The sequence below is a fragment of the Chelonoidis abingdonii genome, chromosome 11 (genome assembly GCF_003597395.2).
Source record: "Chelonoidis abingdonii isolate Lonesome George chromosome 11, CheloAbing_2.0, whole genome shotgun sequence".
In the NCBI taxonomy this organism is placed as follows: domain Eukaryota; kingdom Metazoa; phylum Chordata; order Testudines; family Testudinidae; genus Chelonoidis; species Chelonoidis abingdonii.
Window position 1 is genome coordinate 22,733,539 of NC_133779.1, and position 25,360 is coordinate 22,758,898.

General features: G+C 61.1%; 1 protein-coding gene and 1 long non-coding RNA gene across 2 annotated transcripts in view; one reads left to right on the forward strand and one right to left on the reverse strand.

Moving 5' to 3' along the window:
* The window catches only part of LOC142047434 (uncharacterized), a 122,148-nt gene that overhangs the window by 87,019 nt on the left and 9,769 nt on the right, over positions 1 to 25,360 (reverse strand). The window lies entirely within an intron of this gene.
* On the forward strand, positions 788 to 24,400 carry POLR2A (RNA polymerase II subunit A). Its single transcript, XM_075070431.1, is given in 34 exon segments — positions 788 to 944; positions 4,525 to 4,657; positions 4,960 to 5,096; positions 5,736 to 5,909; positions 7,315 to 7,596; positions 7,850 to 8,011; positions 8,792 to 9,012; positions 9,106 to 9,238; positions 9,884 to 10,008; positions 10,235 to 10,445; positions 10,553 to 10,762; positions 12,502 to 12,670; positions 13,506 to 13,611; positions 14,774 to 14,834; positions 14,837 to 14,984; positions 15,555 to 15,671; positions 15,674 to 15,763; positions 16,241 to 16,424; positions 16,762 to 16,933; positions 17,176 to 17,281; positions 17,990 to 18,195; positions 18,316 to 18,540; positions 18,633 to 18,879; positions 19,238 to 19,338; positions 19,435 to 19,538; positions 20,343 to 20,370; positions 20,372 to 20,452; positions 20,454 to 20,480; positions 20,482 to 20,544; positions 21,030 to 21,233; positions 21,599 to 21,785; positions 22,096 to 22,209; positions 22,333 to 22,482; positions 22,572 to 24,400. Coding segments are annotated over 34 exon segments (5,841 nt in total). The 5' UTR covers positions 788 to 854; the 3' UTR covers positions 23,645 to 24,400.

Genomic DNA, 25,360 nt, shown 5'->3' on the forward strand with positions numbered 1-25,360 from the left:
CGGGCTGCGAGGTGCCTCCCCCGGCAGGCGGCTCACGCGAGGCCCCCGGCTCCGCCAGGCCACGGCCGGAGCGTTCCGACCCCTCCCCCCACCGCCACCGCACTCCGAGCCTCGACTTCGCTCCTCAGGCCCAGCAGGCTCCCCGGTTGGCGCGACACTCGGCCATCTCCGACCCTTTCCGGCCGGCCCTGCTTTCCCCCTCATGCATATTCACCCGCCGTCATGAATTATTCATATGGGGCGGGGGAGACGAACGTTGAGGTTAATTATTCATGAGCGCGTACCATTACCACTGAAGAGGGGGGAGATTTGTTGTAGGGGAAAGGTTGGTGGGTCATTCCGGCACGTACCAAGCCCTTCCTTTGCTAATAAAGAAGGGGGAGGACAATTCCCTCCCCAAATTTCACATGGAGGGTCTCACACAACAGCGGGCTCCGCCCCCCTCCCCGCCTTTGCACTTGGTTCCGCCCCCTCTCCCGCCACCGCTTCCTCCTCCCAGGCCTGACCACGCCCCCTCCTGTGCGTGCTCGCCCCTGCCGCCCGGCGTGGGTCTTCCCCGCGGCAGGGGGCGGGGCCAGAGAGGGGGCGAGGCTATATAAGGCGGCTCCCGGCTTCTCGCGGCTCAGTCGCGCTGAGGAGCGCGCCGGGGACGGATCAGAGGGAGGGGAGCGGGCGGCTGGGCGAGTTCGCGCGTGCGGAGTGTGGGGGCGGTGGGCAGTGGCCGGGATCCCCCGGCGAAGCGGGGAGCAGGCGGCCACGGGCCGTGAAGCGCGGGAAAGGCGGAGGGGGGACGGGAAGGTTGCTGGCCGCCGGAGGAGGCCGCCGCGGCGTGCGGCCGCGTCACGTGATCCGCCATGCACGGGGGCCCGCCCTCCGGGGACAGCGCGTGCCCGCTGCGCACCATCAAGCGCGTGCAGTTCGGCATCCTCAGCCCCGATGAGATGGTGGGTGCCCGGGGGCAAAGGCGGGGGGGATGCATTGCACGGCTCCGTGCTGTCTGGGGGTGCGTCGGGGCTCGTGCATTGCACGGCTCCGTGCTGTCTGGGGGGTGCGTCGGGGCTCGTGCATTGCACGGCTCCGTGCTGTCTGGGGGGTGCGTCGGGGCTCGTGCATTGCACGGCTCCGTGCTGTCTGGGGGGTGCGTCGGGGCTCGTGCATTGCACGGCTCCGTGCTGTCTGGGGGTGCACTAGAGTGGTATTTTGGGGGTGCTTGGAGGCTGTGCCATGGAGGAGAAAGTGTATTCTCACTGAAGCGTCTGGGGTTACATTGGGAGTTGGGGCTCTGTGCGTTCACTACGAAGTGCATTGTACAGCTTAGCGTTATCTGGGGGTGCATTGATTGCATTAGAGAGTGCATTGCACAGCTTAGTGTTATCTGCGGGTGCGTTGGGTCTTTGCGCTGCACTAGAGAGTACCTTGCACAGTTGAGTGGTATTTTGGGGGTGCATGGGAGATTGAAGGCTGTGCATTGCACCAGAGCATACGTTTGACAATGAAGTATTTGGGGGTTGGGCGGTCTGTGTATTCACTAGGGGGTGCATTGGGGTTGGGGGCTAGTGTCTTGCACAGTCAGGTAGTATTTCGGGGTGAATGGGAGGTTAGGGGCTGTGCATTGCCAAGGGGGGTGACTTGCACAGTGGAGTGGTGTCTGGGGGTGCATTGGACATTAGGGGGCTGTGCATGACGCTAGGGGGTGTTGCGCAGCGTAGTGCAGGGATTCTCAAACTTTCGTACTGGTGACCCCTTTCCCATAGGAAGCCTGTGAGTGCCCCCTCCTTATCAATTGAAAAATCTTTTTTACATATTTAACACTGTTATAAATGGGGCAAAGCAGGATTTGGGGTGGAGGCCGACCGCTCGTGACCCCTCATGTAATAACCCTGTGACCCCCCCGAGGCATCCCAACCCCCATTGCACAGTGAAGTGGTATCTGGGGATACAATGGAGTGCAGGAAGCAGTGTATTGCACTAGAGAGTGCATTGCACAGTTTGTGCACAGCCCTCGCATGCCATGTAATATTGGGGGGTTACAGCACGTTGCACTGGGGGCTCCGTTGCACAGTGTAGTGGTATTTGGGGGCACATTGGAGTGTGGGAAGGAGTGCATTGCACTAGGGGGTGCATTGCACCGTGTGATGGTGTGTGAAGGCTGTGCACAATGTTACCTTTGGAGATGCGTTGGGGGGATGCTGTGCGTTGCACTGCACAGTGCAGTGGTATCTGGGGGACATGCTGTACCCCACATTTTACCACGTTCCAGTGAGTGAGGTGCTGTGCAGTGAAATGGGGGCACATACCACAGTGCAGTGTTATCTAGGGGCCTGCATTGCCCAGTGATGCTGTTGGGGGGTGCATTGGAGTGAGGGACCATTGGGGGTGCTGTGCAGAGTAAGGGGGCTTGTGGGGCCCTTGCAGTGTGCGAGGGGAGTGTTCAGAGACCCGAGTCCTCTTTGGTAGTGTCTGCATTATAAACGGGGCGTAGGCAATACATTTGGGGTGCGCATGTGGGGGAGCTGGGCTACATGGGCAGCAGGAGGGTGGGGAGTGCATATACTGGAGTTGGGGTACACAGAACAGCTAAGGGGTATGGGAAATTGACGGGGCATGACATAACTGGGGTATTGAGTACAACTGGAAGCGAAGGACTCTTGTGGCTATATAACCTAATTAAGGGTGTGGAAAAGTGGGACCAAGGTTTGGGGGTGCTTGCGACTGGGATCATGGGGGGGCAGCTATGGAATATGGACAGGGACAGACAGGTGTACAACTCGGCGCGAAATCGGATGTTCTGGGCAGTTTGTTCCTGGACGCTGGGAGCAACCATGATCTTTGTAACACTTTTCCAGTGGTGGTGTTTGGGGACATTTCACACTGATTGCGTAGGCGTGCAGTTTTAATACACCGGGATGGAACTGGAGACAGACAGGGATTGGTGGTGCAAATATTTCTAGTTTAATTTCTTCAAAACATTTTTGGACGCGGGTCGCAGAGCGTCATATGCCAAGGTTCAGAGAAGGGCAACTAAAATGATTAGGGGTTTGGAGTGGGTCCCACGTGAGGAGAGATTAAAGAGGCTGGGACTTTTCAGCTTGGAAAAGAGGAGACCAAGTGGGGATATGATAGAGGTGTGTAAAATCATCAGTGATGTGGAGAAAGTAAATAAGGAAAAGTTATTTACTTATTCCCATAATACAAGAACTAGGGGTCACCGAATGAAATTAACGGGCAGCAGGTTTAAAACAAATAAAAGGAAGTTCTTCACACAGCGCACAGTCAACTTGTGGAACTCCTTGCCGAAGGAGGTTGTGAAGGCCAGGACTATAACAGCGTTTAAAAGAAAACTGGATAAATTCATGGAGGTTAGGTCCATTACTGGGTATTAGCCAGGATGGGTAAGGAATGGCATCCCCAGCCTCTGTTTGTCAGAGGATGGAGATGGATGGCAGGAGAGAGATCACGTGATCATTACCTGTTAGGTTCACACTCTCTGGGACACCTGGCATTGGCCGCTGTCGGAAGACAGATACTGGGCTAGATGGACCTTTGGTCTGACTCAGTACGGCCGTTCTTATGCTCAGATCGATTTGAAAGGGATGCCACCAACCGGCAATGCAGTGCAATTTGAAAAAAAATCAATTCCAAGCCATTTCAGGTGCAGGACCTCTGCTCAAATCCTGCCAAATTTTGTGATCTTCCAGCCACCTTTCAATGTTTCTTCCTCCGTGGGGCGGCTAGTGAAATTGGCCATACGAAGAGCCAACTGTGCTCAAATATCCGAAATGGTCTGAGCGCCCGTTTTCCTGGCGCAGTAATTTTTAAGCGCTGTTCGCAGTGAAGGCAGGTTGAAAAATCGTAACCGAAAAATCTAGTCAGAGGCAAATGCCGGTATTAAAGGAGTTTTCAGAAAGTTTTTGACACAGCTTTCTGTTTAGAGTCATGCATAGGGGCTCACAGTATGGTCAGTTAAATCTTACAACGACAAATCGGAAGGGGATTTGAGATAGATCCTTAATTTATCTTAACCCTTGCTGCTAAAATGCGGTCGGTAAACAATGCAAAGTTACCAGCTCCTTGTCTTACCGGGAGCCACTGATTTAGCTTTCTGAAAATCCCCATCGGATTTAGTTTGAAAGCCCTGGCAGGTTAATTATAGGTTGGCGCTGGGCGGGGGAGGCTTAGCTGATGCACATTAACCTGTGGAACTCCATGCCACATGAAATGGAGGGAGTCTTTGCAAACTGCGAGGTGTTGACAGGAATCCTAGCCCAAGTTTCATAAGGATGCAAACCAACGGGATGAATTGTCGTGCTTTGGGCCATTGCTAGAGACAGGATATTGGGATAGAGGTTGGAGCCACCATGAAACATTCTGGGCTTCTCATAGTCCATAAGCCCTCCAAGATACAGTGTCACCCAGGCTGCCCATCCTGCGCTGCCATGCTGGCGCCTGCCTCAGTTTCCCCTGGGCATGGTGCCGCTTCCCGCACAAGCCTGACCCTCCGTTTCCATTTTGCCACCCTCCCAGAAACGGATGTCGGTGACGGAGGGAGGGATCAAGTACCCCGAGACAACGGAGGGGGGCCGCCCCAAGCTAGGGGGCTTGATGGACCCCCGGCAAGGAGTGATCGAGAAGACGGGCCGGTGCCAGACATGTGCAGGTGAGACCAAAAGACCTTGCTCCTGAGGGCAGTGTGGGGCGAGATGCCAGCCTGGCGTCCCTGGGAGCTGAGATCTCTGCCCCCCCACCCCCGAGCCAGCCTGTCGCTACCCTGGGGCCGGGTGGGGGCCGGCGCTCCCTAGAGATGACAGGCCCCATTCCCTGTCCCCAAGACCCAAACATTCCCAGGCAGGCACCTGCTGGGTTGGCCACCCGCCAGGCCGCAGCATGGGGGTGCACTCGGCGTGGGTGTTCCTGGGGTGCCGTGGCCGCGACGCTCACCGGGGGCTGCTCTCCCCACAGGGAACATGACCGAGTGCCCAGGCCACTTCGGCCACATTGAGCTGGCCAAGCCCGTCTTCCACGTGGGCTTCTTGGGGAAGACCATGAAGGTGCTGCGTTGCGTCTGCTTCTTCTGCTCCAAGCTGCTGGTGGATTCGGTGAGCTGAACCCCCTCCCCGCAGGGCCCTGTGGCACGTCTGGCGGGGGGCAGTACAATTGTCCCCTCCCTTGATAGGCCCTTCCCTGGAACCCCATCCCCTCCCCACCCTGAGACGAGTCCTTCCTCCGCTCCCACTTGCTCTGTAAGACCATAGATCAGCAGTCCCCAAGGGTTTGAGGGTCACCCCCGTTAGCCCGGTCCATGCCTGGCGGGGAGCAAGGACACAGATGGGTAATGGGGCCAAGGCTGCAGCTGGGGGTGGATCTGGGACCGGGAGGCTCCAGGGTGGGGTTGGGATGTGAACAGGGCTGGGGGCAGGGGCAGGGAAGTGGTTCGGAGGTGGGGTGGGTGAATGGGGACAGGGGTAAGGGGGCTGAGACGTGGCTGGGGATGGGACCGGAACAGAGCTGTGGGCGGGGAGGGGTTAGGTGCCACTCCCTCCCCACACTTGTGGGGGCTGGCCCGCCCCCTGCTGTGCCCCCCAGATGTTCCTCCATGCCCCCCACACTTTGGGGACCTCTGCCGTAGACCCATCCCCTGGGGACCCATCACCACCCCCCTCGCCACGCCCCTCTCTGTGCATCCGGGGATCTCGGGGTTCCCTGGGTCACCCCCCGCCGTGTCTCCCCCGCTGCAGAACAACCCGAAAATCAAGGACATCCTGGGCAAGTCCAAGGGGCAGCCCAAGAAGCGCCTGACCCATGTCTACGACCTTTGCAAAGGCAAGAACATCTGTGAAGGTGGGGAGGAAATGGACAACAAGTTCGGGGTGGAGCAGCCGGACGGCGACGAGGACCTGACCAAGGAGAAGGTAGAGAGGGTGTGACGGGGTTGGGTCATAGAAACCCACCTTGTGAACTGCCACCTGATGCGCTGAGACTCCCTCTGAGCCTGTTTTCCCTGCCAGCTTGGGTCTCCAGAACGCTGCCTGGTTGTGCCAGACACACCAGCCTGCTGCAACCCAGACCCAGGCCTGAACCGCGTCCCCCCCCCAAGCTGCAGGCTTAACCGAAAACAGCTTAAGAAGTGCTCCTGTCTCCAGCACCCGGACCCTCAGCTCCCATTGGGATCCAAACCCCAAATAAATCTGTTTTACTCTGTATAAAGCTTATACTGGGTAAACTCATAAATTGTTCACCCCCCATAACGCTGAGAGCGAGAGGTTCACAGCTGTTTGTTCCCCCAGGAATGAACTGCTTGCTCTGGGTTAATGAATAAGCAAAAGTGATTTTATTAAGCATAAAAAGGAGAATTTAAGAGATTCCAAGTAATAAGAGCCGGAACAAAGTAAGTTACCAAGCAAAATAAAACAAAACACGCACGTCTAAGGCTAATACATTAGGAAACTGAAGCTTCTTTTACAGCCTGGACCCCTTCCTCGTCTGGGCCCTATCCTTTCCCCTCGCACAGCCCTTGTCCCAGCTCAGGTGATAGCAGGGGGATTTCTCGTGACTGCAGCCACCTTCGTTCTGTTCCACCCCTTTACATAGCTTTTGCACAAGGCGGGAATCCTCTGGCCCCACCCCTCCTCAGTGGAAAAGCACCGGGTTAAAGATGGAGTCCAGGTCTGGTGACGTGGTCACATGGCACTGTAAGGTTTCATTACCCACTTGCCAGCATAGGGAAACTGAGGCCTGGGCTACACTAGCTGGGGGGGATGGGGTTTGAACTAAGATACGCAACAGCAGCTAGAAGTCGAAGTATCTTAGTTCGACTTCCCTGGCCGTCCTCACGGCGGCGAGTCGACGGGCGCAGCTCCCCCCGCTGAGGTGGAGTACGGGCATCGATTCGCGGATCGATGCATCGCGTCCCGACGAGACGTGGCGCATCGATCCCCGATGCACCGATCACTAGTCTAGACATACCCTTGTAAGCAAACAGAGCCCCATACAACCAATCGTCCTGGTTATGGGAGCCATCGAGATGCCAGGCCACCATTAATGGCCCACACTTCGCATAATTACAATGAGATATTTCATATTCCTAGTTTCAGAGACAAGACTGATGAGTTCATACAAATAAACACATTCAGTAGATCATAAGGTTTGTAACGATCCCTTACAAGAGATCTTCTGCATGAAGCATATTCCAGTTGTATCATATTCACACCTATTAGCATATTTTCAGCATCATGTCAAGTCACGGAGGGACCCCAGTGGGGCAGGGACCACGCTGGGCTGGCCCTGACCCCGGGATTCCCTCCCTCCCCTCTGCAGGGTCACGGCGGCTGTGGGCGGTACCAGCCCCGCATCCGGCGCACCGGGCTGGAGCTCTACGCCGAGTGGAAACACGTCAATGAGGACTCGCAGGAGAAGAAAATCCTGCTCAGCCCCGAGCGGGTGCACGAGATCTTCAAGCGCATCTCAGACGAGGAGTGTTTCATTCTGGGCATGGAGCCCAAGTACGCCCGGCCCGAGTGGATGATCTGCACTGTCCTGCCTGTGCCCCCACTCTCTGTCCGGCCCGCCGTGGTCATGCAGGGCTCGGCCAGGAACCAGGTCGGCCCCGGGTGGCAGTCAGGACTCCTGGGTTCTCTCCCCGGCTCTGGGAGGGGAGTGGGGGCTGGTGGGTTACAGGAGGGTGGGGGGGCTGGGAACCTGGACTCCTGGGTTCTCTCCCTGGCTCTGGGAGGGGAGTGGGGGCTGGTGGGTTAGACCAGTGGGGACTGGGAGCCAGGACTCCTGGGTTCTCTCCCAATGCTGGGAGAAGGGCGGGGCCGTTCCCTGACTCCTGCTGTCTCCCCTCTCTCAGGACGATCTGACCCACAAGCTGGCGGACGTGGTGAAGATCAACAACCAGCTGCGGCGCAACGAGCAGAACGGGGCGGCTGCCCACGTCATCGCCGAGGATGTCAAGTTGCTGCAGTTCCATGTGGCCACCATGGTGGACAACGAGCTGCCTGGCCTGCCCCGGGTGAGCCTGGCTCTCCTAGCTGCATTGGTAGCCTGGCAGTGCCGTGCATGCGGGGACTTGTAGTCTGTGCCCCGGCTGGTTGCAAGTTGGGGTTTGTCGACTCCATAGTACTGCTGCTCTGCTCAGCCAGTGATAAAGCATTGCATGCTGGGACATTTTACCCCATGCATTCAGTCCAATTTGGGAAAACATGGAGCATTGCCTGCTGGGATTTGTACTTTTGATTATGGTGGACCACTGCATGCTGGGATTTGTAGTTTTTTAAGATGATGGAGCATTGCATGCTGGGACATGTCCCGCTGGCTCCTATCATCAATTGGGACAAGATGAAGCATTGCATGCTGGGATTTGTGGTCTTTGTGGGCTCCTTGAGATGATGCATTGTGTGCCAAATCCTAGCATGGAATACAGAGATGACAAATCCCAGCATGCAGTGCTGCACTATAAGCCAATCCAGAGACTATGTATCCCAGCATGCAGTGATGTGCAGCTGAGCATTGCATGCTGGAACTTGTAGTTGGCTTGACTTGTGAAGGAGAGTTGCATGCAGGGAGGTGTCCCTGCTGGGCCAATTGGCTCACGTGCAGCATTGCATACTGGGATTTCTAGTCTCTGGCTTGCCTTGGCTGCCCAGTGTTGCATGCAGGGACTTGTAGTCTTGATGGGCAGCACCTCCACATTAATGATGCGTGCTCTGCTTTACCCAGAGTGGGGGTGCCCCCCTTGCTCCGTTAATCTGTGTGTGAGCCCAGTTAACCCCCTCCTTTTCCCCCCCGGCAGGCTATGCAGAAATCGGGGCGTCCCCTCAAGTCCCTGAAGCAGCGGCTGAAGGGGAAAGAGGGGCGCGTGCGGGGGAACCTGATGGGAAAGCGGGTGGATTTCTCTGCCCGGACGGTCATCACGCCGGACCCCAACCTCTCTATCGATCAGGTGGGGGTGCCCCGCTCCATTGCCGCCAACATGACCTTCGCCGAGATTGTCACGCCCTTCAACATCGACAGGTGGGGCGGCCAGCGAGCCTGGTGGGGCTAGGGGAGGGGAGGGCCCGGATCTCCCCCCCGCAGCTAACGCCTCTGCCGCTCCCTCCACCGTAGGCTACAGGAACTGGTACGCAGGGGTAACAGCCAGTACCCGGGGGCCAAGTACATCATCCGAGATAACGGCGACCGCATTGACCTGCGCTTCCACCCCAAGCCCAGTGACCTCCACCTGCAAATTGGCTACAAGGTGGGCGTGGCCGGGGGGTGCAGGATGGCTGCAGGCTGGGGCTGGCCCCGGGTGGGGGGTTGATTGAGCACCCCCAGATGGGAGTCAGTTCCTGACTTTCAGGGAAATAGGTTCCCCAATCTCCCAGAGAACCTGCCCATCACCCCGCTGGGGGCTGCAGAGGGGGTTTCCATACCTTAAAAGGGGGGAAGGATGTGGAGGGGGTCTAACTGGGAAGGTTTGTATGGTGTCGGGCGGTTCGTGGGTGGGATGGTGTGTGGTTCAGATTGGGGGAGGGGCTGTCGGGTGTGGTGGTTGGGGGAAGGGTGTTGGGAGGTGGTCTCTGGGGAGGGTTGAGGGATGGGGTCTCTGGAGTGGGAGGCTGTTGTGGGGAGGGGATGGGGGGTCTGGGGTAGGAGGGTGTTGGGTGGGTGAGGATGGGGGGAGGGGTCTCGGGAAGTTTGAGTGGGGAGGGTTGTGGAGGTGGAGTCTTGGAGGTGTGTGGAGGTGAGACGAGGGCTTGGAAGGGGTTGGGGGTGGGAGGCTGGAGGAGAGGGGTGAGGTCTGTGGGGTGGGATCTCTGGGGGTGGGAGGCGGGAGCAGGGGATGGGGGGTGGGATCTCAGGAGGCTGGGGACCCGCCCCACTCACCCCCCCATCCCCCCAGGTGGAGCGACATATGTGCGACGGGGACATCGTGATCTTCAACCGGCAGCCCACGCTGCACAAGATGTCCATGATGGGGCACCGAGTACGAATCCTGCCCTGGTCCACTTTCCGCCTCAACCTCAGGTGAGGGTCCCCTCCCCCTGGTTCCTCCCTGCCTGGGCTCTCAATCCCCCCTCATCCGGGTGGCCCCCTATGTGTGGGGGGGCCCCCCAAGCTGTGGGGGGTGCCGGTGGAGTGAATAGGGGTCTGTTAACCCAGCCCCCAACGTGACCCCGGCTTGCTCCTATGGGGAGTGGGGGGCTGACCTGCCAGGCACAGTCCCCCCTCACGGGCTCCCCTCCCCCCCCAGCGTGACCACCCCCTACAACGCTGACTTCGACGGGGACGAGATGAACCTCCACCTGCCCCAATCGCTGGAGACGCGGGCGGAGATCCAGGAGCTGGCTATGGTACCCCGCATGATCGTCACCCCCCAGTCCAACCGGCCCGTCATGGGCATCGTGCAGGACACCCTCACGGCCGTCCGCAAGTTCACCAAGCGCGATGTCTTCCTGGAGCGGGTGAGCAGGCGGCCAGGCGCAAATCATGGGGGGGGCGGGGGGCGCTGGGCCGGGAGAGGGCTGGGCCAGCTTCCCCCCCCCCCAATGCTCCTCCCTTTTCTTGCCAGGGCGAGGTGATGAACCTGCTTATGTTCCTGTCCACGTGGGACGGCAAGGTGCCCCAGCCGGCCATCCTCAAACCCCGCCCGCTCTGGACGGGCAAACAGATCTTCTCCCTCATCATCCCGGGCCACATCAACTGCATCCGCACGCACAGCACCCACCCCGACGACGAGGACAGCGGGCCCTACAAGCACATCTCGCCCGGCGACACCAAGGTACCTGCCCCAGACAGGGTGCTGGGTTCACCCCGGGGTGCCACTGAGCTGCTGTGCCCGGCTCTCAAACCCCGTTCCAGCTCACCCCCCCTCCCCCCAGCTGTCGAATCAGTGTCTCCTCATCGGCTCTGTGTGGGACGACTCCACTAGGGGGATGCCCAGCACTCCTGTGCGTGTGAACCCCAAATTATATTGGCTTGTGCTGTACGGACCGATCTGCACTGCGCGAGCTCAGAAAATGCGCCCCCTCCCTCACATGGCGGGAGATGGGCACCGCTTTTGATGTGACTTGCTGTCATGCAGCGAGAATGTTCTTAATCTTTTTTTCAAATACTGTGCCAGTGCCTCAGTTTCCCCTATGCCTTTAAGTACCCAGGTGGTGGGATAAGGGCGTGTGATTGTTGCGCAGTCCTAGAGGGCCAGTGTGGTGGTGTCTGCGCAGAGAATGGGCACCACCCTGTCTCTTGGCAACTGATGGCCTGGGACCTTCCCCGGCGCAAGGTGCTGTTGGAGAACAAAGATCAGGTGGCCCCTGGCCAGGGAAAGAGACAAAGGCAGAGGAGGGGCTGGAGAGTTTCAGTTTGGAGCTGGCTGGGGAAATGGAGGGAGGGCCAAGGGTCTCTGGCCTCCCTACCCCAAGATGGACCTGACCGAGGGGTCCTGTTGTCTGTACCTACAAGCTCTGGTCTGGACTGTGTTCCTGTCGGCTAATAAACCTTCGGTGTTACCAACTGCCTGAGTGTCACGGTGAATCGCAGGAAGTGGGAGTGACTCCCCCACACTGTGACACGTGTGAACCCCAAATTATATTGGCTTGCGCCACATATATCCGTCTGCATCACGCGAGCTCGGAGAACTCGCCCCCTCTCTCCTGTGGCGGGAGATGGATGCATCTTTCGATACAAACGGGGGTTTGAAATGAACCAGAAATCAATGGATTTCACGACGAGAGGTGGATTTGAATATAAACTGGCCATCAGGGAGTTTAGCCTTGAAATTAGATGAAGGTTTCTGACCATCAGAGGAGTGAAGGTTTGGAGCAGACTCCCAAGCGGAGCAGTGGGGGGCAAAAGTCGTATCTGGCTTTAAGACTAAGCTTGATAAGTTTATGGAGGAGATAGGATGATGGGAGAGCCTAATTTTGGCAATTAATTGGTCTTTGACAATTAGCAGTAAGTATGCCCAATGGTCTGCGATGGGATGTTAGATGGGGTGGGATCTGAGTTACTACAGAGAATTCTTTCCTGGATGCCGGCTGGTGAGTCTTGCCCACATGCTCAGGGTTTAGCCGATCGCCGTATTTGGGGTCAGGAAGGAATTTTCCTCCAGGGCAGATTGGCAGAGGCCCCGGAAGTTTTTAGCCTTCCTCTGCAGCGTGGGGGATGGGTCACTTGCTGGAGGAGTCTCTGCAGCTTGAGGTCTTCAAACCACGATGTGAGGACTTCAGTAACTCAGACGCAGGTTAGGGGGTTGTTCCAGGAGTGGGTGGATGAGATTCTGGGGCCTGCGTTGTGCAGGAGGTCTGACTAGATCATAGTGGTCCTTTCTGACCTTAGTCTGTGAATCTATGAATTGATCACAAGGGATCGTGAACCGATCAAGGCCGATCCCCATTAGTATAGAACCAGTTCCCGGGGCGTAGGGTTATCTTGCGAGGTTTCTGTTTCGCGGGGCTCCTCTGCCTAGCCAGGCGCGGCTGATCCGATGTGATCTGACTGCCCCGGCTCCTCTCCCGCCAGGTGATCGTGGAGAACGGGGAGCTGATCATGGGCATCCTGTGTAAGAAATCACTCGGCACCTCGGCGGGCTCCCTCGTCCACATCTCCTATCTGGAGATGGGCCACGACACCACCCGCCTCTTTTACAGCAACATCCAGACGGTCATCAACAACTGGCTGCTCATCGAGGGTGAGTCCAGGGGAGCTTCCTGCCCCCGGGCACCTGCCCCTGGCTCAGCTGGCAGGTGCCCTGCTCTGGCACCTTGCTGAAGGGGCTCCTGCAGAAAGGGCTGGCTGCTGCTACGTGCTATGGGGGTGACCAGGGGTCCCCTGTTGGCCTGGGCACAGCACGAACTCATCCCCCCACCCCCGGGACAGAGATCGGGGCCATGTTGGGCCAGGCACCTCACAGAGGGAGATAGTCCATGCACAGAACGCCTTCCGGTCTGTGAGACAAAGGGGGATCACCCAATGTCAGGAAGGACCCTGATTTCCAGTCCCCACTCCCCGCCCAGACCTGCGGAGAGAACCCAGGAGTCCTGACTCCCAGCCCCCCCATTCTAACCCACCAGCCTCCACTCCCCTCCCAGAACGGGGAAGAGAACCCAGGAGTCCTGGCTCCCAGCTCCCTCTGCTCTAACCACCAGGCCCCACTCCCCTCCCAGAGCCGGAGAGAGAACCCAGGAATCCTGGCTCCCAGGCACCCCTGCTCTAACCACCAGCCCCCACTTCCCTCCCAGCGCCGGGGAGAGAACCCAGGAGTCCTGACTCCCAGCCCCCCCGCTCTAGCCACCAGCCCCCACTCCCCTCCCAGAGCTGGGGAGAGAACCCAGGTGTCCGGGCTTCCAGCTCTAGCCTACACTGCTGCTTTCTGGAGGTGGGACCCCAGGTCTGTCATGTGTCTTGGGAGTTCAGAAAGCCCCCTGCCCATTCCTCATTGGTGGGTCCTGCTGGGGCCGGCCCAGCGCTCAGCAGGACAGGGTGGGGGCCCGGATCTGACTGTACTGCCCCCCCCCCCCCCCCAGGTCACACCATCGGCATTGGGGACTCCATCGCTGACGCAAAGACCTATCAGGACATTCAGAACACCATCAAGAAAGCCAAGCAGGACGTCATAGAGGTACCAGGGATGTGGGGGGTGGGATCGGGGAGCACAGTGGGGGAGGAGGAGCCAGCCTGACCCCTTTGTGCTGGGGTTTGGGAGAGCAGTGGGCATCTGCGTTTTAGGGCTTGAGGGGGGTGTGATGGGTTTGGGGGGACAGTGGGGGGCTGGGTTTGAGGTGCGGTGGAATGTTGGATGGGTTCTGGGGGCTGTGGGGGTCTGCAATTTGGGGGACAGTGGGGCTGGGTTTCGGGAGCAACGGAGGCTGGCGTTTGGGGAGCTGTGGAGGACTGAGGAGGTGGGTTTTGGGGGCAGTGGAGACTGGGTTTTGAGGGGCTGGATTGAGGGCATGGAGATGGGGGTTTGGGGGCAGGAGGGCTGGGTTTGGGGGAAGTGGAGGGGTGTGGAGGCTGGGTTTTGGGGGACTATGCAGGGGTTGGGTTGTTGGGGGCATGGAGGCTGGGTTTCAGGGGGCAGTGGAGGGCTGGATGTGAAGATGTGGAGGCTGGGTTGTGGGGGGCTGGGTTTGGGGGAAGTAGAGGGTTGTGGAGGCTGGATTTGGGGACTGGGTTTCAGGGAGTGCTGTGGGGGGCTGGATGTGAAGGTTTCGGGGGCTGGGTTTAGGGGCAGTGGAGGGGCCTGGGGGCTGGGTTTTGGTCAGGGGTGGAGGCTGGGTGTCGGGGGGAGCAGTGAAGGGGCCTGGGGGCTGGGTTTTGGGTTGAGAGCTGAGTCTGGGGGAAGTGGAAGCTGGGTTTCAGGGGGTGCAGTTTGGGTTGGGGACTGAGTTTGGGGGCAGTGGAGGGGCCTGGATGCTGGGTTTTGGTCAGGGGCTGAGTCTGGGGGCAGTGGAGGCTGGGTTGGGGGGCAGTGAAGGGGCCTGGGGGCTGGGTTTTTGGGTTTGAGAGCTGAGTCTGGGGGAAGTGGACAGCTGGGTTTTCAGGGGGTGCAGTCTGGTTTTGGGTTGGGGGCTGAGTTTTGGGGGAAGTGGGGCTGGGTTTGGGGGCAATGGAGGGGTGTGGGGGCTGGGTGGGGGGCAGTGGAGGGATGGAGTGCAGTGTGGGGTCTGGGGCTGGGTTTTGGGTTGGGGGCTGAGTATGGGGGAAGTGGGAGGCTGGTTTTGTGGGGTGGCGGGGGGCATGGAAGCTGGCTTTGGGGACCAGTGCCCTCCAGGCTCAACCCGGCTGCCCCCAGTGATCGAGAGGCACAACAACGAGCTGAGCCCACGCCGCAACAAACGCTGCGGCAGACCTTACGAGAACCAGGGTGAACCGCATCCTGAACGACGCCGGCGACAAGACCCGCTCCTCCCGCCCAGGAGCCCTGTCCGAGTACAAGCAACTTCAAATCCATGGGGTGTCCGGGGGCCAAGGGCTCCAAGATAACATCTCCCAGGTGGGCGCTGCTGGCCGAGCCGGGACTAGACCTGTGGACTGCCTGCTGCCATTGGTGCCTTCCCTGTGGGAGTGTGGTGGGGCCTTCTCGCGTCCCCACCCTCTGGGTTGGGGAGGTGGGAGGGCCTTCTCCCACGCCCCACCCCTAGGTGGGGGAGGGCTCTCTTCAGTCCCACCCGCCCAACCCAGTGTAGTTTATCACCTGCCCGCCTCCTTTCAGGATCTTGTGGGGATGGGAGGAAAGTCAGCGTGGGGCCCCCGCACCAGATTTGGGAACTGTGGATGCGGCGAGCGGGAGCTGGGGCAGCCCCAGCATGGAACAATAAGCCAGCCCTTGGGTCCCAGGTGCAGATACACAGTAGGCAGGGGGGACTGTGAAGTCCGCCCATCAACAATTGGGGGCGGGGGGGGGGCTGATCTCCCATTTGTGGGGCTCCAATCGCCGGGGGCTTAATGACGAGAGGCTGAGACGGGGGGTGGGCTGGTGAAGCAGGGGGAGACTGAGGCCCTGGCTTGGGGCTTGGACCGGGTCGGCCACTGGGGCATCTCGCCCCCTTCCCCCCCACCCCCCAGGTCATTGCTGGGTGGGCAGCAGAACGTGGAGGGAAGCCTCCCCATTTGGGTACAGCACCGCACAACGTGCCCCACTTCTCAAGGACGATACGGCCAAGAGAGGTCGGGCTTCGTGGAGAACTCCTACTGGCCGGCCTGACGCCCACTGAGTTCTTTCTTCCACGCATGGGCGGCAGCCGAGGGCCTCATCGAACACGGCTGTCAAGCACCGAGACCGGTGAGCTGCGACCCCCGGGGTGGGTGGAGGCGCTGTGGGGTGGGCATGGGGCGCTCTCAGGCACTGCGTGATGCTGCGACAAGCTGCAAACCCCTCCAGGTCGTAAGCGCTCACACAGACGCTTTGCACCCAGCTCAGTTTCCCCTGATGGTGTCTTGTTGAAAAATAGCCTTAGCCTCCCTCCCCCCCCCCACCCGCCGCTGCCAAATCAGGACATCTGGTCGTCCTCCAGTCAGGACCCCAGCTTCAGTCCTGGTTCCCCAGGCGGGTGTCGAGTTGTGGGGGGAGCGTCCCCACATTTTCAAATTTCTTCCAGCTTGCTGGAAGGATCCTTCGCCCGAGTCATGTCCCTTATGTACTGAGAACTCGGGGAGGGCGGGGGGGAATATGGGGTGCCAGGGTGCTGCTTGGGGGTATCTACCAGGCAGTGCCCGAGATGTTTGCCCTCCCTCCTGACATCCACTGCCCCCTCCCCAGGGTACATCCAGCGGCGGCTGATCAAATCCATGGAGTCGGTAATGGTGAAATACGACGCCACCGTGCGCAACTCCATCAACCAGGTGGTGCAGCTGCGCTACGGCGAGGACGGGCTGGCCGGGGAGAGCGTGGAGTTCCAGAACCTGGCCACCCTCAAACCCTCCAACAAGGCCTTCGAGAAGAAGTGAGTGAACATCGCCCTGGGCGTGTGGGGCACTGTTTCCCCCTGCCCCAGAGGTGGCTGCATCTCAGTGCCGGGCGAGGGGTCCTGGGTAACCAGCTGCCCTGCCCCAGAAGTGGCTGCATCTTGGTGCTCGGCGAGGGGTCCTGGGTAACTGTCTGCCCTGCCCCAGAAGTGGCTGCATCTCGGCGCCGGGCGAGGGGTCCCTGGGTAACCGGCCGCCTCGCCCCAGAGATGGGGAAAGGTTTGAGAGGGAGGGGTGTGAGGGAGCAGCTCCCATGGGTGGATGTGTGGGGAGGCCCCCCCCAGCAGCTCTCACTCCTGGCCCTTCTGCCCCCAGGTTCAAGTTTGACTACACCAACGAGCGGGCGCTGCGGCGCACCCTGCAGGAGGAGATGGTGAAGGACATCCTGAGCAACGCACACATCCAGAACGAGCTGGAGAGGGAGTTCGAGAAGATGCGCGAGGACCGCGAGGTGCTGAGAGTCATCTTCCCGACCGGCGACAGCAAGGTGAGCGGGACCCCCGCTCTCGCCCCCCAGCCCCCACAGCCAGAGAGAGAACCCAGGAGTCCTGGCTCCCAGCCCCACTGCTCTAACCACCAGCCCCCACTCCCCTCCCAGATCCCGGGGGAGAACCCAGGTGTCCGGGCTCCCAGACCCCTGCTCTTGACTCTAAGCCTCAGGACCCAGCAGTGTGGGGGGAGGCTCTGGGTTGTTCCATGTGCTGAGCCCCCGTTTTCTGCCCCCCCCAGGTGGTTTTGCCCTGCAACTTGCTTCGCATGATCTGGAACGCCCAGAAGATCTTCCACATCAACGCGCGCCTGCCCTCCGACCTGCACCCCATCAAGGTGGTGGAAGGTGGGTCCTTCCCCCAGGCCCTGTCGAGGGGCCAGCCGGCCCCATGGCATGTCGGGACAGCTGGGGGGGAGGGATGTGTTTCTGTGCAGGGACCCTGGAACTGACCTGGGGGTGGGGGGGAGTGCCACTCTGGTGAGGGGAGTGGGGGTACCAGCCCTGGAGGGGAGCCCCTGGTCCGATCCAGTGCTGGGGGGTGGAGGGGTAACTGGACTGGAAGGAGCCCGTGGACTGGTCTGATCAGGGCGAGAGGGAGGATATCGGCTTCAGGGGGCCTGTGGGTCGATCTGGGGATGGGGAGGGTGCCAGCCTGGAGGGGTCCAGATCCGATCTGGGGGGTGCTGACTTGAGGGGGGGAGGGGGGAGGTGTACTGGCCTGGAGGGGCCAGAGTCTGATTCAGGTCCAATCTGGCGCGGTCTGGGGTCCAATACGGGGGGTGGGGAGTGGGTACCGGCCTGTGGGGGTCTGATCCTGTCTGATCTGGATGTGGGGGGGAGGGAAGTGTCCAGTCGGGGAGGGCGGGAGGCAGATCCAGGGGCCAGGGGGAAAAGTGTCCTGGCCTGAGGGGAGTGTCTGAGCTCAGTGGGGGCGGATCCAGGGGCTGGGGGAGAAGTGTCTTGGCCTGGTGGAAAGAGGGGGGTAGGGAGGGCACTGGGGCGACCCCTGGGGCGTGTCTCACGCTGTGTCCGTCCCCCCCCTGCTGCCCCCAGGCGTGAAGGAGCTGAGCAAGAAGCTGGTGATCGTGAACGGGGACGACCCGCTGAGCCGGCAGGCCCAGGAGAACGCCACCCTCCTCTTCAACATCCACCTGCGCTCCACGCTCTGCAGCCGGCGCATGGTGGAGGAGTTCCGGCTCAGCGGGGAGGCCTTCGACTGGCTGCTGGGCGAGATCGAGTCCAAGTTCAACCAGGCCATCGTAAGCGCTGGGGGGGGCGGAGCCGGTGTGTGGGGTGGGTGGCCTAACGCAGGACAGGATGGGGTCCGGGCCGGTTCCTCCCCCTCTCCGGGTCTGACGCGGTCTCCCCCCCTCCTGCAGGCTCACCCGGGCGAGATGGTGGGCGCCCTGGCGGCCCAGTCGCTGGGCGAGCCCGCCACCCAGATGACCCTGAACACCTTCCACTACGCCGGCGTCTCGGCCAAAAACGTCACGCTGGGCGTGCCCCGGCTGAAGGAGCTGATCAACATCTCCAAGAAACCCAAGACGCCCTCCCTCACCGTCTTCCTGCTGGGGCAGTCGGCCCGGGACGCCGAGCGGGCCAAGGTAACGCCGCGGGGCTCCGGCGTTGCTCGGGAAGGGGCAGACGGGGGGATGCTGCGTGGGGTCCCCCTCACCCCGTCTCTCCCCCCCCCCAGGATATCCTGTGCCGGCTGGAGCACACCACCCTGCGCAAGGTGACGGCCAACACGGCCATCTACTACGACCCCAACCCGCAGAGCACGGTGGTGGCAGAGGACCAGGAGTGGGTCAATGTCTACTACGAGATGCCCGACTTCGACGTGAGCCGCATCTCGCCCTGGCTGCTGCGGGTCGAGCTCGACCGCAAGCACATGACCGACCGCAAGCTCACCATGGAGCAGATCGCTGAGAAGATCAACGCTGGTGAGGGGGCATAGGGGGCCGGTCCTCCCCCCACACACCTTCATGCCATCCCAGCTGGGGGGGGGGGGGGCAGAGATGTGTTCCTCACCCCCCATAGCTCTGCTTTGAAGCAGATTCCAATCCACTCTCATGCTTCTTCAGGGCTCCGGCCTACAGGGGTCAGGAAGCATTAATGCAAAATTAGACACACATGGGGGTCCCCCCCCAACCTTCCTCTGAAGAATTGGCGCTCACCCCACAGCGGGAGATGGGTTATGGGGTGGGGCAGCTCTCTGGGGGAAGGGGGAGCGCAGAGGCATGGGGGTCTGACCCACGGTGGGTAGGGGGCTGCTGCTGATGGCTTCCCTCCCCGCCGCAGGCTTCGGGGACGACTTGAACTGTATCTTCAATGACGACAACGCAGAGAAGTTGGTGCTGCGGATCCGCATCATGAACAGCGACGAGAACAAGATGCAGGAGGTGGGTGCCCGAGGTGGGGGGCAGCACCGGGGCGGGGGGGCAGATGTGGGGGGCGTTGCCTGTCGCTAACCCAGCCCCTCTCCCTGTGTGGTGCAGGAGGAGGAAGTGGTGGACAAGATGGACGATGACGTTTTCCTTCGCTGCATCGAGTCCAACATGCTGACGGACATGACCTTGCAGGGCATCGAGCAGATCAGCAAAGTGAGGGGCCTCTGCCGGCTGGGGGGTGACAGAACCGGGCTGGGCCTGCCCCAGGGCACTCTGGGTAACTTGGCTAGAGCCAGGGGACAGGAGTGTGACAGCTGGTCTTGGCCTGCCCCAGGGCAGTCTGGGTAACTTGGGTAGAGCCAGGAGGGTGACAGATTTGGGCTGGGCCCGACCCAGGGCACTCTGGGTAATTTGGGCTAGAGCTGGGGGGAGGCGCTGGTCTTGACCTGCCCCAGGGCACTCTGGGTAACTTGGCTAGAGCCGGGGATGGGGGGGTGGCAGCTGGGCTTGGCCTGCCCCAGGGCACTCTGGGTAGCTGGGGGGTGCTGTGCTGCAGGAGCCGGGTGAAGGGCTCGGTAGGGGGCACTCTCCCCTCAGTGCCCACCACCACCATGGATGTGAAACCAGGGTCCTCATCCGTGAATGCCACTGAACCCCCCCCACTCCCCAGACTGTCACATCAATCCTGGTGTGAACCCCAGTGTCCTGGTCCTGCCCCATCTTGGGGTTGGGGGAAGATCCCGTTGGGTCACTCCCTGTGCTCCCCTGCAGCTTCAGTCGCACCACGTCCGTCACTTCCTGTCCTAAACTGCTGGTACGATGGCTGTGCAGCTGTTCAACCCCTCCCATCAACCGCCCCCATGCGCCCACCCAAGAACAGCTGCAATTTCCACAAAGGAATCGCCTGGATTAACAGAAGTGGCCTGCATCTAAAGTAGCTGGAGCGAGGGGGCCTGCCGGCCCTCCTGGGGCGGCAGTGTTTGAACGCTCCCTGTCTGTCCTCCCCCGCGCCCCATGGTGTACATGCACCTGCCCCAGACAGACCAACAAGAAGAAGATCATTAATCACAGAGGACAGGGGGAGTTCAAGGCCCTGCAGGAGTGGATCCTGGAGACAGACGGGGTCCAGCCTCATGCGGGTGCTGAGCGAGAAGGTAGACTGTGGAACCACCGTGCGCACCAACCTCCAACTCGACGATCGTGGAGATCTTCAAACACGTGAGTCCGGACGCCTGTGTTCCCTCCCAGGGGTGGGGGCTGGTGGGTTAGAGGAGGTGGGGCATGGGAGCGCAGGACTCCTGGGTTCTCTCCGGCTCTGTGAGGGGAGTCAGGGCTGGTGGGTTAGAGCAGAGGGGACTGGGAGCCAAGGACTCCTGGTTCTCTCCCCGGGCTCTGGAGGGGACAGTGGGAGCCAGGACTGTACCTGGGGTTCTCTCCCTGGCCTCTGGTGGGCTGTTTAGAGCAGAGGGGCTGGGAGCCAGGACTCCTAAGGTTCTCTCCCCGGCGCTCTGGGAGGGGAGTGGGGGCTGGTGGTTAGAGCAGAGGGGGCTGGGAGCCAGGACTCCTGGGTTCTCTCCCCAGCTCTGGGAAGGGAGTGGGGGCTGGTGGTTAGGGCAGGGTGGAGACCCTGCAGTATCTGGGCCCGTTGCTGGCCCCAGCAGAGGGGGCCCCTTGCTAAGGGGGCTCCGGTGACATCCCCCCAGGTGCTGGGCATCGAGGCAGTGCGCAAGGCCCTGGAGCGGGAGCTCTACCATGTCATCTCCTTCGACGGCTCCTACGTCAACTACCGGCACCTGGCGCTGCTCTGTGACACCATGACCTGCCGCGGTCATCTCATGGCCATCACCCGGCACGGGGTCAACCGCCAGGACACTGGCCCCCTCATGAAGTGCTCCTTCGAGGAGACGGTGAGCCGGGGCCCTCCGGCAGGGGGAGCAGGGCGGGGAGGGGGCCGGCTTAGGGGGAGCTCCTGGCTTCTCCAGTGCTAACCTGTCCCAGCAGGGGCCGCTGGGGGGAGCGGGGCGGGTGGGCTGGCTCTTGGGGGAACTCCTGGCTCCTCCAGCTCCAGCTCCTCCCAGCAGGGGGCACTGTGCATGGAGCTCCTGGCTTCTCCAGTCCTAACCCCTCCCGGCAGGGGGGTTGGCTGTGTGGGGAGCTCCTGGCTCCTCCAGTCCCAGCCCCTCCCAGCAGGGGGTGCTGTGGGGCGTTCCTGGCTCCTGCGTTCCTCCCCAGGCACAGCCCCTGACCCCCAGCTCTCCCCCCCACCCCGCAGGTGGACGTGTTGATGGAGGCGGCGGCCCATGGGGAGAGCGACCCCATGAAGGGGGTGTCGGAGAACATCATGCTGGGGCAGCTGGCACCCGCTGGCACTGGCTGCTTCGACCTGCTGCTGGATGCCGAGAAATGCAAATACGGCATGGAGATCCCCACCAACATCCCTGGGCTGGGCGTGGGCGTCCGTGAGTACTGCCCCCGGACACCTGGGTTCCCTCCCCAGCTCGGGGGGCTGGGAGCCAGGACGCCTGGGTTCTCTCCCCGGCTCTGGGAGGGCAGGGGGGGCTGGGAGCCCGGACTCCTGGGTTCTCTCCCTGGCTCTGGGAGGGGAGTGGGGCAGTGGTTAGAGCAGGGTGGGGCTGGGAGCTAGGATGGCTTTGGTGGGGGGTGGCTTCTTGCCCAGCCGGGCGGGTGTGGGGTGGGGTTGGTGCTCGCCTCTCCCCCTCCGTCACCCTGCTCCTCTCGGCTCTAATGTTCCACTCTCCTTCCCCGCAGCCACCGGCATGTTCTTCGGCTCGGCCCCAAGCCCCATGGGGGGGATGTCGCCTGCCATGACCCCCTGGAACCTGGGGGCCACCCCGGCCTACGGAGCCTGGTCCCCAAGCGTTGGTGCGTATGGGGGGCAGGGGGAGGAGTTATCCCTTGGCGGGCAGTGGATGGGTTCTGCTGTCCCCCTCTTACTCCCAGTTGGGGGTGAAATTAACCCACCCCTCTTTGTCGCCTCCCCCACAGGCAGCGGCATGACCCCCGGCGCCGCCGGATTCTCCCCCAGTGCTGCCTCCGATGCCAGCGGCTTCAGCCCAGGCTATTCTCCTGCGTGGTCCCCCACCCCCGGCTCGCCCGGCTCCCCAGGCCCCTCCAGCCCCTACGTACCATCACCAGGTGAGTGTTGGGGCTTGGCCTGTGTCCCTCGCCCCCCACCGCGCTCCCTCGCCTCTAACAGCCCCTTTTCCTCTTCCTCCGCCCCACAGGTGGGGCCATGTCTCCCAGCTACTCCCCGACATCGCCGGCGTACGAGCCCCGCTCGCCCGGAGGGTACACGCCCCAGAGCCCCAGCTACAGCCCTACGTCCCCCTCGTACAGCCCGACGTCCCCCTCCTACTCTCCCACCAGCCCCAACTACAGCCCGACTAGTCCGAGCTACAGCCCAACATCGCCCAGCTACAGTCCCACCAGTCCTAGCTACAGCCCGACGTCGCCCAGCTACAGTCCCACCAGTCCTAGCTACAGCCCGACGTCGCCTAGCTACAGTCCGACCAGCCCCAGCTACAGCCCGACGTCGCCTAGCTACAGTCCCACCAGTCCCAGCTACAGCCCGACGTCGCCTAGTTACAGCCCCACTAGCCCAAGCTACAGCCCCACTAGCCCAAGCTACAGCCCCACCTCGCCCAGCTACAGCCCAACCAGCCCTAATTACAGCCCGACTTCCCCCAACTACACCCCCACCAGCCCCAGCTACAGCCCGACATCACCCAGCTACAGCCCCACCAGCCCCAACTACACCCCGACCTCGCCAAATTATAGCCCCACCTCTCCCAGCTACAGCCCGACGAGTCCCAGCTACAGCCCGACATCTCCGAGCTACTCACCCTCCAGCCCCCGCTACACCCCGCAGTCGCCAACCTACACCCCCAGTTCGCCCAGCTACAGCCCTAGCAGCCCCAGCTACAGCCCGACCAGCCCCAAGTACACCCCGACCAGCCCCTCCTACAGCCCCAGCTCGCCCGAATACACCCCAACTTCTCCGAAGTACAGCCCTACCTCCCCGAAGTACAGCCCTACCTCCCCGAAGTACAGCCCCACCTCGCCGACCTACAGCCCCACGACCCCCAAGTACAGCCCCACCTCGCCGACTTACTCCCCGACCTCCCCTGTCTACACTCCCACCTCCCCCAAGTACTCCCCGACCAGCCCCACCTACAGCCCCACCTCGCCCAAGGGCTCGACCTACTCCCCGACCTCGCCTGGCTACAGCCCCACCTCGCCGACCTACAGCCTCACCAGCCCGGCCATCAGCCCCGATGACAGCGACGAAGACAACTGAGGGGGTGTGGTGCCTGGGTCCTTGCAGCTCAGGGGGTGAGCCATTTAAATGGGGGTGGGGGTGGGCAAGGAGACCACCTGTTGCAATCAGGAGTGTCTGAATTTTGTGTGGGGGATCACCCCAGGAAATCCCAGGGGCCCGGAGTGTCTGATCTCCATTGGGGTAGGATTGGGGGGCTGACCCCCCCTTGAATTCCTTACCGGGCAATCTAAAGGGGGCAGGAACATGGGGGGAACGTGGTTCCTGACCCTCAAAAAACAGGGCCCCCATTTTAATTCTTTGTAAATACATTTAGACTACCTAGCTGGCATGGGGGGGGGCACATTGCTGCCATTGCCTTCCCGCCCCCTGGCGTGGTACAGCCAGGACTGCGAGCGGCCTTTCGATACCTTAGTTGAAGCCTTTTTCTGCCGGTGCTTGGAGCTGTTCGTTCTGTTAGGTGTTGGTTGATGTTCGCCTGCCCGGCCACGTGAGAGCAGATTTTAACCAGTATAGAAAATCTCCGGGGGGGGGACGGTTACAGGGGATGCTTGATTGCTCGGGGCTTTTAATGAAACTTCCTCTAGCGCTGTTTGACTGTGGGGGGGAAGCCTCGGTCTCTCTCAGGTTCCACCCTCCAGCACCAAGGGGCGAATGACCGATTGTAAATACCCCCCCCATGACTGTTTCTTTTGCGTCTCTCAAGCTTGACTTCCCTGCATGGAGGGAGAAATAACTGTACCTTTGTGAGGGAAATAAAGGTTTTAATAATTTTGATCAAGGTGTGTTTGTGTCTGCGAGAATCGAGCAGGGTGTGTGGGGTGGGCAAATGCCAATGGGTGCTAGAACCCAGGAGGTCTGGCCTGCTAGAGACCCTCCTGCTCTAACCACCAGCCCCCACTCCCCTCCCAGAGCTGGGGAGAGAACCCAGGTGTCCTAGCTCCCAGCCCCCCCTGCTCTAACCACCAGCCCCCACTCCCTATCCCAGAGCTGAGGGGAGAGCCCAGGTGTCCTGGCTCCCAGCCCCCTGCTCTAACCACCAGCCCCCACTCCCTATCCCAGAGCTGAGGAGAGAACCCAGGTGTCCTGGCTCTCAGCAACCCTGCTGTGTGTGTCAGGAATGAGTTCTGTGCCTATAGCCCCTCATGCCTGCACTCCCTGCCTCAGTTTCCCTGGGGTAACAGCAGAAGCCTCCCCGCCCCACCTTTCTGCAGTAGCAGCTGAAAGGGTCCTTGGCCCTTTAAAAGAAAAGGACTCACCCAGTGGCATGGGCCAGGAATCAGACATGGGACAAGGGCTCGGGAGGCAGCTCTGCTCGCTGCTGGTGGGCGGTGGGCACCGGCGTGGCCTGGGGCTGAAAACTGGATCCCTGGGGGGGGCGAAGCTGGCTCCCCCTATCGCTGGGGAGATGGGGGGGCTGTGCCTTAAACTGCTTGGCATTGCTTCTGTGGGGGCTGGTTTGATAGCAGGGGGACCTGTGGGGCTGAGAGAGTGGGGGGCAGGGGAAAAGGGGGGCAGGGTCTTTCCTGACACCAGGAAAAAAAAATCAAGACTCCTGGGTTCTCTCCCCAACTCTGGGAGGGGAGTGGGATCTGGTGGGTTAGAGCAGGGGGGCTGGGAGCCAGGACTCCTGGGTTCTCTCCCTGGTTCTGGGAGGGGAGTGGGGAGTAGTGGGTTGGAACCTGGCCTCCTGGGTTTCACGCCTGCTTTGGAGGAAGTGCCTTTGTTGTGTTGTGC